At 37.4% G+C, this 18,601-nt stretch overlaps 1 protein-coding gene across 3 annotated transcripts in view; it reads left to right on the forward strand.

Annotated features, from left to right (window-relative positions):
- The window catches only part of LOC308690281 (RIMS-binding protein 2-like), a 128,981-nt gene that overhangs the window by 61,346 nt on the left and 49,034 nt on the right, over window positions 1-18,601 (forward strand). For all 3 annotated transcript variants that reach the window (XM_081364667.1, XM_081364668.1, XM_081364669.1), the window contains exons 5-9: window positions 2,190-2,342; window positions 15,614-15,775; window positions 16,357-16,440; window positions 16,544-16,633; window positions 18,461-18,583. In XM_081364667.1, coding sequence (XP_081220793.1) covers window positions 2,190-2,342; window positions 15,614-15,775; window positions 16,357-16,440; window positions 16,544-16,633; window positions 18,461-18,583 — 612 coding nt within the window. The remainder of the gene's footprint in view (window positions 1-2,189; window positions 2,343-15,613; window positions 15,776-16,356; window positions 16,441-16,543; window positions 16,634-18,460; window positions 18,584-18,601) is intronic.

The raw sequence follows: 18,601 nt of genomic DNA on the forward strand, positions 1-18,601 counted from the left end.
AAAGTGCATCAAATCCATCATAAAAGTGGATCTATTCATGATAAAAGTGCATCTATTGATGATAAAAGTGCATCTATCCATCATAAAAGTGCATCTATTCATGATAAAAGTGCATCTATTCATGATAAAAGTGCATCTATTTATGATAAAAGTGCATCTATTTATGATGAAAGTGCATCTATTCATCATAAAAGTGCATCTATTTATGATAAAAGTGCATCTATTTATGATGAAAGTGCATCTATTCATCATAAAAGTGCATCTATTCATCATAAAAGTGCATCTGTGTATCATAAAAGTGCATCTATCCATCATAAAAGTGCATCTATCCATCATAAAAGTGCATCTATCCATCATAAAAGTGCATCTTTCCATCATAAAAGTGCATCTATCCATCATAAAAGTGCATCTATCCATCATAAAAGTGCATCTTTCCATCATAAAAGTGCATCTATCCATCATAAAAGTGCATCTTTCCATCATAAAAGTGCATCTATTCATCTTAAGTGCATCTATTCATGATAAAAGTGCATCTATCCATCATAAAAGTGCATCTGTCCATCATAAAAGTACATCTATCCATCATAAAAGTGCATCTTTCCATCATAAAAGTGCATCTATCCATCATAAAAGTGCATCTTTCCATCATAAAAGTGCATCTATCCATCATAAAAGTGCATTTATCTGATGAGTTTGTGTAAGAAAGATGAGAAACGATGAGTTTGTGTAAGAAAAATATCCATATTAAAAACTTTAAAGTTATTTTACTTCATAACGTTTTAAATATGGATATTTTTCTTAAAGAAACGCATCGCATGATGGATAGATGATGGATAGATGATGGATAGATGCACTTTTATGGACTTCAAAACAGAAACAGCCATTCACTCCCATTATAAAGCTTGGAAGAGCCAGGACATTTTTTAATATAACTCTGATTGTGTTCATCTGAAAGAAGAAAGTCATATACACCTCGGATGGCTTCAGGGTGAGTAAATCATGGGCTCATTTTCATTTTTGGGTGAACTATCCCTTTAAGTATTGCTGATTTGCATCAGAATCAGAATAGATCTGTTCATGTGTTTTTTTTTTTTTTTATTAAGTTCTTAAAAAAGAGTTGATTTTTGCCAACAAATTTTAGTCAGCCTTAGTCTTTTGACTATTTTTTTAAAGGTTATTTTGCATCAGAGTCAGATTAGATGTCCTGTCCTGTCCTGTCCTGTTCATATGTTCAACTGGATGTTTGTAATGGTTACTAAATACAGTATATGACATGATTTCTGTGCAGTTGCTCATGTATTTCAGCTCTCAGTTCCCTCTTCAGATTTTATTTTTGCCAACAAATTTTAGCCAGCCATAGTCTTGTATTTATTTATTTTTATTTTTTATTTTTTATCTTATTAGGTTATTTTGCATCAGAATCAGATTAGATATTTTCTATTCATATGTTCATGTTTGGATGTTTGTAATAATTACTAAATATATAACATGATTCCTCTGCAGTTCCCTCTTTGGAGTTCCAACAAAGTTTCAGTCAGGCTTATTTTTTTTTTAATTATTTTTTTTTTATTATTATTATTAAATTAAACTTTCTTTTTTTTCCATCTTATTTTCTTAGGTTATTTTGCATCAAAATCAGATTAGATCTTTTCTGTTCATATGTTTTTTATAATCAAGTTCTTAAAATATATGATCAACTTAATGTTTGTAATAAGTACTAAATAAACAACATGATTTCTGTGCAGTTTTTCTTATATTTCAATTCTGTTCACTCTTTGGAGTAGATGTTTTGCCAACAAAATTATGCAGTCTCATGGCTATCGATTGATTGACTGATTGATATATTTATTTTATTTTGCACCAGAATCAGATTAGATTCTGTTTTTAAATCAAGTTCTTAAAATATATGACCAACTTACTAAATACATAACATGATTCCTGTGCATTTGCTCTTATATCTCAGCTCTCAGTTCCCTCTTGCATTTTCATTATGATGTCTTATGTCTCCGCCTGCAGGAGATGCCATGTACTGCACATAGCCAGCATTCACTGAACACACACTTTTAAGTACATACTGTAGGCATAACATTGAAGTGTGAACCTGGCACAGAACCTAAATGTGTCTCACCGCAGGACTATTTAAGTGATCTGCAAAACACGATGATTGATCTCCTCCATGTCTGGCTCAGGGTCCTGTGGGAGTCAGTGAGTTTGAGCGTCTCCTGAAGGAGTCTCAGAAGGAGGTTCTGCGTCTCCAGAGACAGCTGTCGGTCTCCTCCACCAGAGATCAGAGCAGCGCGACCACAGAACACACTTCAGAGAGACAGGACAAAGATGACAGGGTGAGTGCCGGCACAAAACATGCCTGTTTCCCAACACTGAGCAAAAAATCACTCTGAGATATGAATAAAATGGGATGTGAATATGAACATAGGAATGTTAATCTATGAAAGACATCAGGTTTTTTTTTATTCAATATTATTTTATTCATATCTGGTCAGTCTTTTATATTATTTGTTCTAGAGCTGATTAATTTCGAGTACTCACTTAAAAAATATCACGTGGTTGTGTTGATTAACCGGCAAAATGCCAGAAGTGGCGCATTTTACAGATGAGAATCCATGAAATGCATTATTAGACCGTTTTCTAAGGATGCACGATATTAAAAGCATTTAAAATGCATAATATAGCATAGTGCTATTATGAAATCATGAAAGAAGCGATTCATTTAAATAAATATATGCGCTGCGTGTTTCAGAGTGAAGCGCGGCGCTGTGATTATTGCATGCGTGAATTATTGCATTGCATGTAATTATATACATGCGTGCAGGTTACGTGTTTCTTCAGCGTCTCAGAGTGTAAATGCTGCTCCTCATGAGTCTCTGCGTCTGCCGTTTGTTTGGGTTTCCAATAACATGCATTTGGAAATGCATATAAAGTCTGATGCGCTTCGTGTTTCATAGCAAAGTGTTGCACTGTTATCGTTTACATGCGTCTCACACTCCATCTCTGTAGGCTATATGCTGTGAGTTTGGTTTGCTTATAATGTTCATCTGGAAACGCAACATGCGCCATTTCACCGGATTTGTGATGTAAATCACGTATAAACCTACGCCGACACAGGAGAATACATCGGGTATGTTTCTAAATATGCAAATTGTTCATCACAATTTCAAAATAAAAGTCTAAACCCTCGTTCTGAGTTTGCATGTTTTGATGTCCACATGTTCTTGTTCAAGAAATCAAAGTGGCTGTAGCATTTCCATCGTAAAGAAGTGGCCAAATATTAAAGATTAAGTAAACATTTGAATTAAATGTCATTTGGCCAATATTAAACAAGGATTTGATCTGCTGTAAAGTGTAAAAACACCAGCATTTGATATAATACATAATATACTTAATGTATATTATGTATTTTAACAGTGTTGTTCAATTAAATCATATGATTACTTGCTTTTGATATTATTTTGAACCAATTATTATTGCCCCAATGTTATTATATATGTATTTTAAGTCATTAAGGCTATTGTTCACTTAATCTATTTTTATTACCTCAAAAACATATGATTAATCGATTAATAGTCAATATAGTCTACCAATAACTCAAAATAAAATATTACCAAAATAATCATTAGTTACAGCCCTAAATTACTAAAATTAATTTTATTTTTAGCTCGTTTAAGTATTTTTTTTTATACATTTAAGTTTTTTCAGTTGCCATCTAGCTGAAATATAAATTTTTTTCCATATAGTTTATTAATTTATTTCAGTTTTAGTTTTTTTGTACTAAATGAAAATGAGATGTGTTGCTTTGAAAACTAGCTGAAATAAAAGTATTTGTAATTAATTTTATCTTATTTCATGTTTATTTTATTTCAATTAACCAATATATATATATATATATATATATATATATATATATATATATATATATATATATATATATATATATACAGTCGTGCTCAGAATTAATCATACCCCTGGAAAATATGATAAAAAATGGCTGTAAAAAATAAATCTGCATCGTTTATCCTTTTGATCTTTCATTAAAAAAATTGGCAAAAATCTAACCTTTCATTGAAGTAAAAGAATTGAAAGTGGGGGGGAAATCACATTATGAAATAAATGTTTTTCTCCAAAACACGTTGGCCACAATTATTGATACCCCTAGACTTTTTTATGAATAAAATATCTCTGAAGTATATTCCCATTAATATTTACCTTTTTTAGCACACCAGGGTGACTAGGAACATGAAATTGTCCAGCTATGACTTCTTGTTTCACAGGAGTTTATATATGAGGAAACACAAAGGCCAAATTCCCTTAATCATCCATCACAATGAGTAAAACCAAAGAATATAGTTCTGATGTGCAGCAAAAGATTGTTGAGCATCACAAAATAGAAAGTGGCTGTAAGAAAATAGCCAAAGAATTGGAAATCCCCATTTTGACCATCAGGGCAATAATTAAGAAGTTATAATCAACTAAAGATGTTACGAATCTGCCAGGAAGAGGACGTGTGTCTATATTGTCTTAATGGATGGTGAGGAGGAACGTTTGAGTGGCCAAAGACTCTTCAAGGATCACAGATGGAGAATTGCAGAGATTAGTTGAGTCTTGGGGTCAGAAAGCCTATTAAAAAAAATCAAACAACCCCTACATCCCCACATGTTGTTTGGGAGGTTTTCAAGAAAAATGCTCCTCGCTCCTCCAAAAATAAACTCCAGCATATTCAGTTGTCAGACACGACTGGGTCTTCAGACGGCACAGGGTTCTGTGGTCAGATGCATTTGGATCTTTAATGTTGTGGGCATATTTTTCTGCTGGAGGTCCTGGACTTCTTGTTCAGATACATGGCATCGTGGATTCTATCAAATATCAACAGATAAAAAATCAAAACCTGACGGCCTCTGCTAGAAATCTTATAATGGGCCGTGGTTGGATCTTCCATCGGACAACAATCCAAAAAAAACATCAAAATCAACACAAAAATGTGTTCGGGAGCACAAAATGAAGCTTCTGCCATGACCGTCCCAGTCCCCTGACCTGATGAGTGGAGTGAACTGAGGAGAAGAGCCAACATGGATCTGGGAATCTGAAGGATCTGGAGAGATTCTGTATGGAGGAATGGTCGCTGATCTCAGGTCAGGTGTTCTCCAAACTCATCAGGCATTATAGGAGAAGACTCAGAGCTGTTATCTTGGCAAAAGGAGATTGCAAAAAGGTATTTAATAAAAGGGTATGAATAATTGTGGCCATCGTGTTTTGGAGAAAAACATTTATTTCATAATGTGATTCCCCCCCCCCCCACTTTCGATTCTTTTACTTCAATGAAAGGTTAGGATTTTGCCAATTTTTTGGATGAAAGATCAAAAGGATAAACGATGCAGGTTTATTTTTACAGCCATTTTTGATCATATTTACCAGGGGTATGATTAATTCTGAGCATGACTGTATATATATATATATACATATATATATATATATATATATATATATATATATATATATATATATATATATATATATATATAATTTATTAATTTTTTACAGTCTTAGTTAACTGTAATAACTTTGGTCAATGGTCTCTGCTAAAAGTGTCACAAAAAATAATTTTTTGTGTGAAATTATTATAATTCAAGAGATGTTTGGGAAGCAATTTTTAAATTTTCCCGTTCTTCCCACATTGTTCATATTATTCTTTTGGAGTCTTTGCTTCACATTCTGGGTTGTGAAGCAAGACCAGTTGGAACCACTGGCCTACTTCACACTGACCGTCCTGGTTTAATCCACTCAGTCCACTGGTAAACTGTTGTAATGCTGTTATTGCTCAGCCGTTTCTCCGTGCTCTTAAGTGTCATTCATTGATATAAACGGGAATCTGGAGGATGCTTTCCTGGATGGAGTCACCTCCTCTGTGAAGGAGTCGGGATTATTGTCCACGTGTTTATGATGGGTCTGTTCCTCTGGGGTTTTTTCAGGGCTTATTGTGTTTACACTGAAATGAATGATGTTTCTGCTCTTATATAATGGACTACACCATAATCTGTAATACTAGCTAATGAGCAACTCTATATACAGAACCCAACACAGTGTGTGTGTGTGTGTGTGTGTGTGTGTGTGTACTTGTACAACTAGCTTTTTGAGGACAAAGAGAGTAAAGTGAGGACATTTTGTCCGATCCTCCCTTTCTAAGAGCTCTTTAAGGCCTGTTTGAGGGTCAAGACTTGGTTTTAGGGATTAGGATATAATTAGGTCAAGGGTAGGTTTAGGCTGAGCTGTGATGGGTAGAGATTGTGTCAATGAATGTCCTCACAATGATAGAGTGGATATATGCAGTGTACATGTGTTCGTATATATACTTTTGTGTGTGTATATATTTGTGTTCATGTGTATGTGTGCACATGTTTGTGTGTGTGTGTGTGTGTGTGTGTGTGTGTGTGTGTTTGTGTATGTGTGTTTGTGTTCATGTATGTGTGTGTTTATGTATGTGTGCATGTGCATACGTGTGTTAGTGTATGTGTATATATGTGTGCGTGTTTGTGTATGTGCGAGTGTGTGTGTGTGTGTGTGTGTGTGTATGTGTATGTGTTCTTGAATGTGTGTGTCTGTATAGCCCTTTTCACACAGCGCGTTGATCCCAGGAAATTGCCGTAAAATTGTTAGAGTGCCTTCTGTGTGAACGCAAACACGTCCCGGGATTGATGCCGGGATGGGGACCTAGTAACATTGCCAGGATCAGTCCCGGAACGCGGCCTGTGTGAACCAAAGCCAGGACCAGTTTGTAAGGGGTGTGTCATAGTGATGACGCACGTGCCATCGCACGGGCCGTTCTACAACCTACTTGGCAAACCCAGTGGCGCTACTGGGGAGTATGGACTCGTCTTCCTGTAGAAATGACGAAGAGTTATCAGCAGAACTGACATCTGACAGGAGTTATCACATCCTGACGTCACGTGTCTTTACGGGATCTTTACGGGATGTGTGTGAACGCACTCAGATTCTGGAAAATCACTGGCTGTGTGAATGATCCAAAATCAAACCATCCCGGGACACATTATCCGTGTTTTTTCTGGAATCTCTGTATGAAAAGGGCTTATGTGTGTGCGTGTGTTCATGGATGTTTATATATGTGTGTGTGTTTGTGTATGTGTGCGTGTTCGTGTGTGTGTGTTTGTGTATATTGTGCATACATAACATTATGACTTTCTGCAAAGCTGCTTGGAAATGCAAAAATTGTGAAGCATTATGCAAATAAATTTGAATTGACTTGATGAAATGAAAGTGCTTAGATTTCTTGTAGAATCTATTTGTACAGTCGATCGCACAGCTCTTTCCCATTTTACTTGTGTTTTTGTGTGTTTTCAGCTGAGTGGGTGTAACCGCTGTGATTCCTCCTACTATGATGTCACGTGAATACCTTCTATACACCGGTCAAATTCAGGCCGACTCGTTTAACATGTTTAAAAATGATTGGGAATTAGGGAGTTGCTTGTAAGGCACTCGAATCGGCTCGTAATTCCTCACATGCTGCGAGTCTTGAAAAAGAAGTTCAGTGCATTTTAATTTAACCTGTATGTGTTAACGATAAAGTACATGTAGTCTTAGGGCCCTATTTTAACGATCTAAAACGCAAGTATCAAACGCGAAACGCAAGTAACTTTGTGGGCGGATCTCGGGCGCTGTTGCTATTATACCGGCGGGATAAATGACTCTTGCGCCCGACGCAAATCTAAAATGTGTTGGTCTGAAGCAGCTTCATTACTCATAGGTGTGGTTTGGGCATAACGTGAAATAAACCAATCAGAGCGTCATCTCACATTCCCTTTAAGAGCAGGCGTGCTTGTTCCATGGCGGATTGCTATTATAACGGCGGATTTGCCAGGAGCGGTTCACAGCCGAGGAGACCGACGTTCTCGTCAGGGCCGTAAAACACAGAGAAGTGACATTGGGGATGGAGAAACACACCCAGATTAGCTTCGGTTAAACAGGCGTATGATCATTTGGGTAAATGTGTAAGCTAGATTTATGCCTATTTTTTCACATCTTCATGGACACAACAATGATTTCCCTCGTGTGTTAATATTTTTCCTTGTAATTATGTATGGTTTGCAAAAATGAAAACTGCTTCTGTGTAGAGTAGAGAAGCAAAGTGTTGTGCACACGCTACATTATGGCCAAGCATGCGCCCTTAAAATAGCATCTGAACGCGCCGCTGACTTTAGACGAGGTTTCTCCTGGTCTGTGGCGGAATTGTTTTCTGGAACTGCAAAATAGCACCAGGGAACGTTTGCGCCGGAACACGCCTCCTCTTTTCACTGAACCGCCCCCGGGAGCGCAAGTTCATTCCCTAATTTACCGACGTGCGTTTGTGGAGGGAAAAGTCCGCTGTGCGTCGGGTGCAAAATAGGAATGACATATGCGCCGGTGTACAAAGTCAATTGCGCTGAGTGCAAGATAGGGCCCTCTGTTTCTTTTTTGATTAGTTCCGTTTCTGTTTTATTCATAGAATTTATTAAGATTTTCCATAGAAATTCTGCTGTTTATTTTGGATGTGAAAATGCTTTCCCATACACCAATTTAACACTCATCTCTGACTCGACCAATGACGCGAGTTGTGGGCGGGACTATCTGTTATGGTGACCAATGGCAGTCAGAGGGCGGAGCAGAAGGTGTGGTTTGGGAAAACACTCATAAATTATACAATAGTGGTGCAGAAAATATCAGCTTTAAGTTCTTAACTGTTCATTATGCATTTTTGTGAGCCAAAGGCTTCTACCTCAGTGCTTGAGGTTAGTTTGTGAAACGTGTCCAAACTTTTGTTTATTGCAGAATTTGTGTTGCATATTAACGGATAGCATGAAAATACATCCAATTTACTGACTATTTGAAGTTTCAATCTAACCCGTCCCCACTGTCTCTGTAAAGCCGTCTCTGGATGAGAACGCCAGTACGGGTAATCTGGACATTTGCGACACACACACACACACACACACACACACACACACACACAGGGAAAGAAAGGGGCCATGTTGTGTGCGCTCTAATCCCCTTTGACAGGAGAATGGTACGGTCCCATAATCCTCTGCCTGTTGCCCTGGTAGCGTTGAGAGGTTTTGGATGGTAGCTGCGACTTCGGCCCAAAGCGAACCAAAGATTCCCACAGTCAGAGAGCGGACACTTTTCTTTCCATCAGCTCACAGGAGAGGGGTAGGTGTGCATGCGTGGCAGATTCATCTTCATACTTTGAGTTGTTGCAGAGATGAACGGGTTGTAATTGCATGAATGTCGTAATGATGTAACATGCATGTGTTATAAGAGATTGAGGAGTCTGTGTGCGCGTGCCGTCAGTGCGGGACAGATTATAACACTCACCTGTCCTGTCATTGGCAGGCAAGCGCTTGCGTTTGATTACAGCCCTCGGTGACAAATCATATTGCATTTGTGCACAAAATGCATGCGTTATTGTGCATAAACACAGAGCTGCGGGAGAAGAGGCACTTTTAGGCCTAGTTTGGATGACGCTTTACAAAATTTAGTGTTTTAAAAGTTAGCCAGATGTTGGAGTTTGGTGCCAACTGGTGAGACCGATTGCAATAGCGAACGTAAAAGATGCATGACAGACAAAGCTCTCAGTGTCAATGCACGCGCTATAGAAGAAGACCAGCGACAGGCAGGCCAATCCATTAAGGTGCTTTTTAAAGAAGTGATCCAGTTACCCGTTTCAGTAGTCCACGGGATTACAGCAATGTGCTTATAGCCAACGCAGGCCGGCGTATGGGGTCGAACCACAGGCTTGATCAAATACAGCTTAAACCCGAGGCTTGCTTTCAGATCGCTTTACTTTCCTGAGTTAGAAGTCTTAGTATAGGATGTTCGCTTTACAAGTGTTAGCTTTAGCCACAGGCAGGCCCAATATAAGGCATCAGTGACTTATAATATCGGTATGAATGCTCTCATAACTATATGTGTGGCTTTTAGTTCATGCATTTTAGCTTTGAGGCTAATATCTGTATGCTATTACTGAAAGTTGACAAACTTCTTGCAGATATGCACATTTAAACTTCCAGGAACATCTTGTTCAGTTGTGTCTATTCAACCTGTCAGTGTCTAGCCATAGCAAGTAGCATGTGTTGGTTCATGGCCGAGACTTAAGCAAGATCTTTTTTTTTTATATAATTACAAGCTCTATCACTGTTCAGCTTTATTCCTATAGCGCTTTATACAGTACAGATTGATTCAAAGCAGCTTTACGGCGATGACAGGAAAATGATGCATTTCGGCTGTTGTTCAGCTGAACCAGTTCACTATATATTTTTTACCCTATTCACATGTAGTGTCTTTTCTACCCAGCGTTTCCCAACCGATAAATATTGCAGCTGCATGTGTCTGGCAGTTTAATTAAAAGTGGACGCACAAATCTGTCATTATACGGGTGTTTCGGGGACGATGGAGTGAGAGCCTGGTCAACTGGCTAGATGCCACCTTTGCGCTTTTACTCGTTTCCTTCAAACGTCAGATCATTTCATGCATTACAACTCCATCGCAAGCTGTGTGTGTTTCAAGTGAAGCATGAAAGGCAGAAGCTCAGCCGACTAAAGGAGTTTCAGCTCGAACAATACAAACCACAAACTTTAGAAGAAGAGTGCATCATTCACTCTACAAACATAGATTTTATTTCTGTGTATTTCTTCATTGGATTAAACTGAGCTGAATAATGACACTGTAGAGCTGCATTTTTTTTAGGTTCACTTATAATGTTAGAAAGATTTTACATCCTAATTTAGAAGTGATATGCTATTTTCTATCCTATTTTTGACCCTCTTTTTGAAACACTCAGACTTGGAGGTAAACGCCCTCTGTTATGATTTTGTAAAGCATATTAAAATAATTTTCAATGTGCCAGCCATTACATGTATGCAATTGTTTTGAAAACTTCAGATGTTGAAAACTTCAGCCATATTTCAGTCTTGGTAATTGATCAATTGTATCTATTCATATTCCTTATGTATTTGTGAGGTAGTATTGTATTTTATCACATTAAATCAGTGTTGAAATGAAGACACAACAGAAATGCGTTTATCTCGTTACATAGTTGAAACATTTATGTGTATTACATATGCTTTATAATAAGTCTTGGCTGTGGCTAAGTTACCACAGTTATAGTTGACAGGATAACTCACAGTGTTTTGTGTAAATGAGTTATGAATGAATGTACCGTCATTTCTGGCATGTCGTTCTTATAATTATCGTTCATCATTTTCAGTAAAGTGAAGGTAAAGCGAGTACATATCAAGCAATCTGTAACAGACAAAGCAATAGTGAGACATGGTAAAAACACTGGTACTGTGTTTCTACATTACTGTCGGATCCAATATAGTCAAACTTTTATTTGTGTATCTTGCTCTTATATTTATGCTGCTTTCATCGGAAATTTCCTACTTCCCACTTCGTGATTACGAGCTCATCGCATTCAATTTTTGACTTGAAAGGCCATTCATGTCCAATTTTTTTTACTAGGAAACTTGGTTACCATAATTCCGATAGCATGTGAAGGCAGCATGACCACCACATGACATGCGTGAATCAGTGGGCGGGGCTAAAGAGGCAATGATGTAGAAGTGGGCGTCGATCTTCTGCAGAGGCGGTCCTTCGCCACACTGTGATGTCATACTGAGTCGTTTTGAGAGCTTGGTTTCAATTAAAGCTGTTTTTGAGCTAACAAGGCAGTTTTGATTTCTGAAACTTAATATTTTTACAGCATAATGACCCCTTATGTCAAAATTCAATTCATGACCCCCTGCTGTTATTTTCTGCTTGTTTGTCTAGTTTAAAGCTCTATAGAAATAAATATGATGACTATAATTATCTTCGAGACCTTCATCAGACATTAACATTATATGATTATTTATTTTATTATTATAAGGCGTATAGTAGATTGTCGACATTTGTGCAATTGTGACACTTTTGTGATTCTCTTCACTAAAGAATTATTCAGTTTTATGCATTGTAAATAAGAAATGATGATGTTCATTTTAATTTAGTTTCCATTTTCTTTGCATTTAGGAAGAAAGGTGCAATAAGATCCTAATAACAGTTCTGCTTGGTTAATTCATCTAGTGAAACATGTCGGTTATTCAGGCGTCCACAGATGACAGATTTCAGCCGTATCTGGACTAGTGTGTGATAAGCCTGCAATTAGAGCTAATGAAGCTTTTTTTATGCTGCTGATTTAACGGTTTAAGCAGATTTATCATTTTGCATTGCTGTGTAAACTTTAGTTTGTCTGTCACTGTCACTTACATTGAGTATTACAGATTATTTTATGTATTAAGAATTGTTTTATGAAATCTAATCGGTAATAATGCATTAATAATGCACCTTATAATGCATTGTATGGTCTCATGAATAATTGTAACCACAGTTATAATACATTATAATACATATCTATGCATTGAACACACCTTTAGAAAGTATAATGCATTAAAATACATGACAAACCACCAATTTTGGATGTAACAAGGAATCTGCAAATATTATAATGCATTTTAACTTTTGGTTAAAATTGTTTATGAAAAGATATAATGCGTTATGAAGAACATTATGAATACCTTATAATGCATTATGCACAGGGCCAAAACTAACTTTTTGCCACACCTGCCAATGGCCGTTGACTTAAGAATGTACCGGCCATTAATATTTTTTTTACCAGCCATAAAAAATAAATTAATCCTTATTAAAGTTGTTTTGATTAGTAGTTTGATTAACATTAAAAACAGACAGTAGCAGGAATATTAGGCTGATGTCACTTTAAGACCTGGATCCAATATACTGTTACACAAGTGACTGTTTACGTTGACTGTTAAATGTGGCAATAGCAAACAATACATTGTATGGGTCAAAATTATCCATTTTTCTTTTATGCCAAAAATCATTAGGATATTAAGTAAAGATCATGTTCCATGAAGATATTTTGTACATTTCCGACCGTAAATATATAAAACATGTATTTGTGTGAGTGAATGCTGCACAATCGCCAACATAAATGAACAACTTTAAAGGAGATTTTCTCAATGTTTTGATTTTTTTGCACCCTCAGATTCCAGATTTACAGTAGTTGTATCTCGACCAAAATATTGTCCTATCCTAACAAACCATACATCAATGGAAAGCTTATTTATTCAGCTTTCAGGTGATGTATACATCTCAATTTCCAAAAATTGACCCATGTGACTGGTTTTGTGGTCCAGGGTCACGTATGAGGATACTTGCCAAGACAGGCCTTTTGACATCATTTAGTTTTAATATGTCTGTTCAAGCGTAAGAAGACATGAAAGAGAGCTCAAGTCAGTATTCGCGTGCTGTCTGAGACGTGGATTTCTAGGTGCGCGCTTCACTAACGAGTAACAAATTGAGTTTCCTTTCGTGTGTTCTTGTGCTTGAATACTTCATTGGTGAGGCTTAAACCTTTGTGGCGATGCCTGTCAACTGTCCCGAGCGTTGTTCACATTCTATTCACATTCATGTTCTCACAACAATGCATTGTAAGTTGCTTTGGGTAAAAGTGTCTGCTAAATGAATAAATGAAAAATGTTAGAATTCACAAAAATATTACCGGCGATTGACACTGTTTCATATACTCGCCTACACCGATAATTTTAAGTATTTTATGATGGCACGAACAACTCGTCTCATGAAGCATTCATTGATTATAAGGAACAGAACTATATATAATTTGAAGGGGTCATATAATGGTATTTTAAAATTTCATTATTTTGTTTATTGGGTGCAATAGAATATGATAACATGCTTTAATGTTCAAAAAACATTATTTTCCACACACTCTACATTATTGCAGCTCCTCTATTCCCAGTCTGTCTGAAACGCTTTGATTTCTACTAAGCCCCTCCTTCTGAAAAGCTCAGAGTGCTCTAATTGGCCAGCAGATGCAGTGCGTTGTGATTGGCCGAACACCTCAAGTGTGTGTCGGAAATGTAACTCCCCTCACCATAATCACAAGCTTCAGCTTCCAAGGCGTTAATCATTTGCAAACACACAGTTAATAACAATGTCGTCGGTTTTATCATATCAGTTCAAGCCCGAGTCGGATTCTGAAAATGGCGATCGATCGCAAACAACTTTGCAAACAAGACTTGAGCAGAGCGTTTCAGTCTTTGTTCATATGCTTTCTTAGGTTCAGGAAGCTGTCCTCTGTAAAATACGCTTTACACATGCAAACTTTTGGGTTGTTCTGCTCAGGAACAGCTTTATAAATCAATCTTAACCTCTGATTCCTAATTTCATCCGTTTTCCGAAGGCCAAACAAAGCGGTTAAGCTTTAGCCTCTTCTCTCTTTGTGCATGGCGAGTGTTATGCTAATATTTCGCATTGTGACGTAGACGTTTGAGGTAATATCTGGACTTGGAGGTCTGGATCAGTGTTCTCTGTTCTCGCGTGGGAGCTTTGTAACTTTGCAGATCTTATACATGCACAAACGGATACTTTACACACTAACGGAAAACATTAAAAAGCATCATCTGACCCCTTTAAGTTCATTGCAAAAAAATGTAAAAGGTTTGAAAAAGTTTTTTACTTTAATATTCAATTTCTCTTTGGAGAAAATGGATAGGATAGCCGACAGTTGCGCTGAATCGTTACAATATAATAAAATAACAAACTAGCATTTTTGGCTAAATATTCCCCCTCGTTATGGATCTGCTTCGGTATGTTATGAATATAGCTTGTATAACTGCTGAAGTTTGGTCTGTTGGGCAGTCAGTGAGAGTGTGTGTGTGATGCTAATGAGTGTGTAGTACGGTCTGAATGCTGACGAAGCTGAAGAACGACTCTTCGTCCCGGCTGTGCTGCGCTGGCTCTTTGATCCTGTTACCAGGTCGTGGCTTTGGCCACAGTGGAATAGTTCCACTTAGAGCGTAAGTAGGTATGGCCCCTAAAATTAGCCACTAAGGCATTTGACCCTTAACCTTCTGAGTAAAGACGAGCTGAGACAAATGTCATCTTTTCCTATGACTGATGTTTTCAACAAAAAACAAAAAAAACTCTAAATTACCATTTGATATGAACAGCAGAAAAACAAATCTCTTGAAAACTGACAAGAAATGACAATGTTTTTGCTTTTGAATATGCAGTTTCACTCAGAAATAGGTCACATTATGGACCTAAAAGGAATTGCATTTCATGTCGACTTGAAGACCATTAAGATTTTTAGTTTAACTATTTTCATAACAAATTCATGACACATTTAAACAACGCCCCTCATTTATCAGTAATGTACTGTAGTGTTAAAAAATCTTGTCATTATTGTAAAATGTATTTATTTGTTTATTTAAATGCTAATGTATGCATGTATCATAATAGTGTTTGTTTCATGCATTTATTTATTTGTTTGTTCGTTTGTTTGAATCTAAAATTCTTTGTACTGTATCTTTGCAGGATTTCTGTATTATGAGAATTATATATTTTTGATTCAGGGGTTTGTCATCAGTAGTATATGCATTTTCAATGTTAACTTTCAAAACATGGAATAGCGTGTTTGCTGATGCATGTTTGGTTGCAGTTTATAGGTGTTTTAACTTTTTTTCTTTTACTTTAGGTTGCGTTTGAAACCCCGCCCACAGTGGTAGATGAGGCCCCTGCTAAAGGGGAGGAGACTCCTGCAGAGTGGGAGGAGTCCCAAACAAATGTAAGGCCCGAACAGGGCACAAGCCCCGCCCACCAGGAAGAGCAGACCGCAGAAGAGCGTCTTCAGTTGCTGGTAAGGGTCACATGATCACTGAGCTAGAGATGCATGTACACTTACACTGACATCTCAGGCATCAAATACTCTTACATGCACAGATTTTGCACTCCCAAAAATGTCAAAATACATGAATTCATGTGAGAGTGGGACAAATAAATGAACGAAATTGGTCTGACAAATAGATATACACAGGATTTCCACAGTCATGGAAAACCTAGAAATGATGATGGCAGTCTTCAAAAATTCTATAGTGGAAATATACAGTAGTCAACATTTAAAGTGGATCAAAAAAGTTTATCAAAGTTGTCCTAAAACAAGAACGGGTATTGTTCAAAGTTCATGTATAACTTTAATGAAAGGTTTTGATCCACTTCAAATGTTGACTACTCTATATATAATTTTCTAGTTTTGTTCAGCTGCAAAATATTGTATTTTCTCTTTTAGAAATTACTGTTTTCCAAATTACTGGAATAGTTTATTTTTTTTTATTTTTTATTATTATTATTTTTTTACAATCACGAATGACTGCTATTCATGCTATTCAAAGCATTCTATGCTATTCATGTTTCTGAAAAAGTAATATGATGTCCCTGTAGGAAAGTGAGTTGGGAAAGAAGAGGAAAGAATGTGAAGTTCTTGAGCATGAGGTCCGGAAGAGACAGAAACGATGTCTCGATTTGGTGAGCGTGATTCTCTTTATTTTAATGCTTACAGTGCATGTCTCCTGCGTGTCAGGCTGATAAATCTGTGTGTGTGTGTGTGTGTGTGTGTGTGTGTTCACAGGAGAACCAGCTAGTGGACGAGCGCAGCAGAAATGAGCACTTAGTAGAGGAGGCAGAACTCCTCAGGAGAAAGGCTCAGCTGCTTGACCAGGTAGACGTATAAAGTTATCATAGAGGACCTATTATGCTTTTTTACATTTCTATAGTGTGTAATGTTGCTGTTTGAGCATGAAAAAGCTCCAGTTCTTCTCTATATCAGTGTTAGTGTTTCTGAACTCCCTGAGTCCCTGAGAAACGCCTCCATTGTAGTCTAGAGTTTCTTCCAGGAACGAACACGTCACAATATTCCTCATTTAAATAATTAATTGCCAGAATAAAGGGGCGGGGCCTGGTTGAGTTAGTTAGTAGTGTGTTAAACTGGCGGTTATGGTAAGGGGCGGGACATTTCCCAAACACACTCGAAGCGCTCGGCCAATCACAACACACTACTCCAGCCGACCAATCAGAGCACAGTGTGCTTTTCAGAAGGAGGGGCTTCATAGAGACAGGAAGTAAACAGAGCGTTACTGACAGACCGGGAAGAGAGGAGATTAAACAGTGGAGAATATGAGGAGAATAATCAACATTCAAGCAAGAAAACCTGTTCTAGTAGAGCCTTTAATACTTAATACCTAAACACTTTAATACTTTTTAATAGGTTTAATACTTTAACACTTGTGTGGCCCTATAGCAGGACATGTTGTCAGTGGGTTGCTAAAGTAAATTTACCTGCTGATAATTGCCAATTAATTTAAGAATACCAGGTCTGAATCCGAAATCGCCCCCTAAACCCTCAGTCCCTATTCCCTACATAAGTCCACTAATACAGTACACTTGAAGGACTGAATGAAAATGAGGGAGTGAATTCTGATGGTCGTTGAGTGTACATTGGCTGTACACTGTTGAGTGCACTCAATAACGTCCACTATGGTTTCGGACACCACTACAAATGGATGCCCCCTCGAATAATGCCCTATATGAGGGTATAGGGGACGATTTCGGATTAAGCCCAGGTTTTTAAATTGAAAATGAATTTTTTTATGCTCCCCCTGGGTATTAAAAACCAGTGTAACCATATAATGTTTCTGGTAACACTTTACAATAAGGTTCATTAGTTAACTACGTTAGTTAACATAAACTAAGAATGAACAATACTTCTTCAGCATTTATTAAAGGGATATTTCACCGCTGAAGATTTAAATTGGGTCATTTATGTAGTAGAGATGTGAAATTATTTTAGAAGTTGGAGCCTTCTAGACTGAGAAAAGCCAGGAAATGTATTTTTGGCTCATGTGGATGAAAGACAACAACTCCCAGAATGCACTTGCTTCGCTGCCCTACGAGGCCACGCCCAAGCCACGCCTACCGGTTACAGAGGGCAGTATCGGGAGAAATGACACAACTAGGCTACTAGTCGACTCGAAACTGAAAAGACGGTGTTTTATGGTGAGATTCCCCTATGGGCGGGTTGAACACATGCGGGACGAGCTCCTCCTACTGGCTGGAGTCTCTCGCCTCTGGACTAAAAGCCTCTGATGATGATAAATGACGATTTTTACGTCATCTGAGGTTTTTTTCCAGACACACAATACAGAAATCTCTCGTCTCAGGGGGACATGAGGGAGGGAAGCACGGTCATTCCAGAATACTTCCGGGTTTCTATTGATACAAAGCTTAATGCTAATCGGTGAAGTATCCCTTTAATCTTAGTTAATACTACTTTCAACATTAATACGTTATTAAAATCAAAGGTTGTATTTGTTAACATTAGTTAATGCACTGTGAACTAACATGAACAAACAATGAACAGCTGGATTTGAATGAACTAACTAACAAAGAATAATAAATACTTTAACAAATGTGTTGCTCATTGTTATTTCATGTTAGTTAATATATTAACTAATGAACCTGATTGTAAAGTGTTCCCATGTTTCTGTAGTCTCAGGCTGAAAATGAGGAGCTAAAGGAACAGCTCTGTGTTTTGAGCGCTCAGCATAGTTCAGTACTGGAGGAGAACCAGCGACTCCGTGCAAAGCTGGAGAACCTAGAGCAGGTCCTAAAGGTAACACACACACACTCC

Source organism: Scardinius erythrophthalmus (genome assembly GCF_964197995.2).
Source record: "Scardinius erythrophthalmus genome assembly, chromosome: 5".
Taxonomy (NCBI): Eukaryota; Metazoa; Chordata; class Actinopteri; order Cypriniformes; family Leuciscidae; genus Scardinius; species Scardinius erythrophthalmus.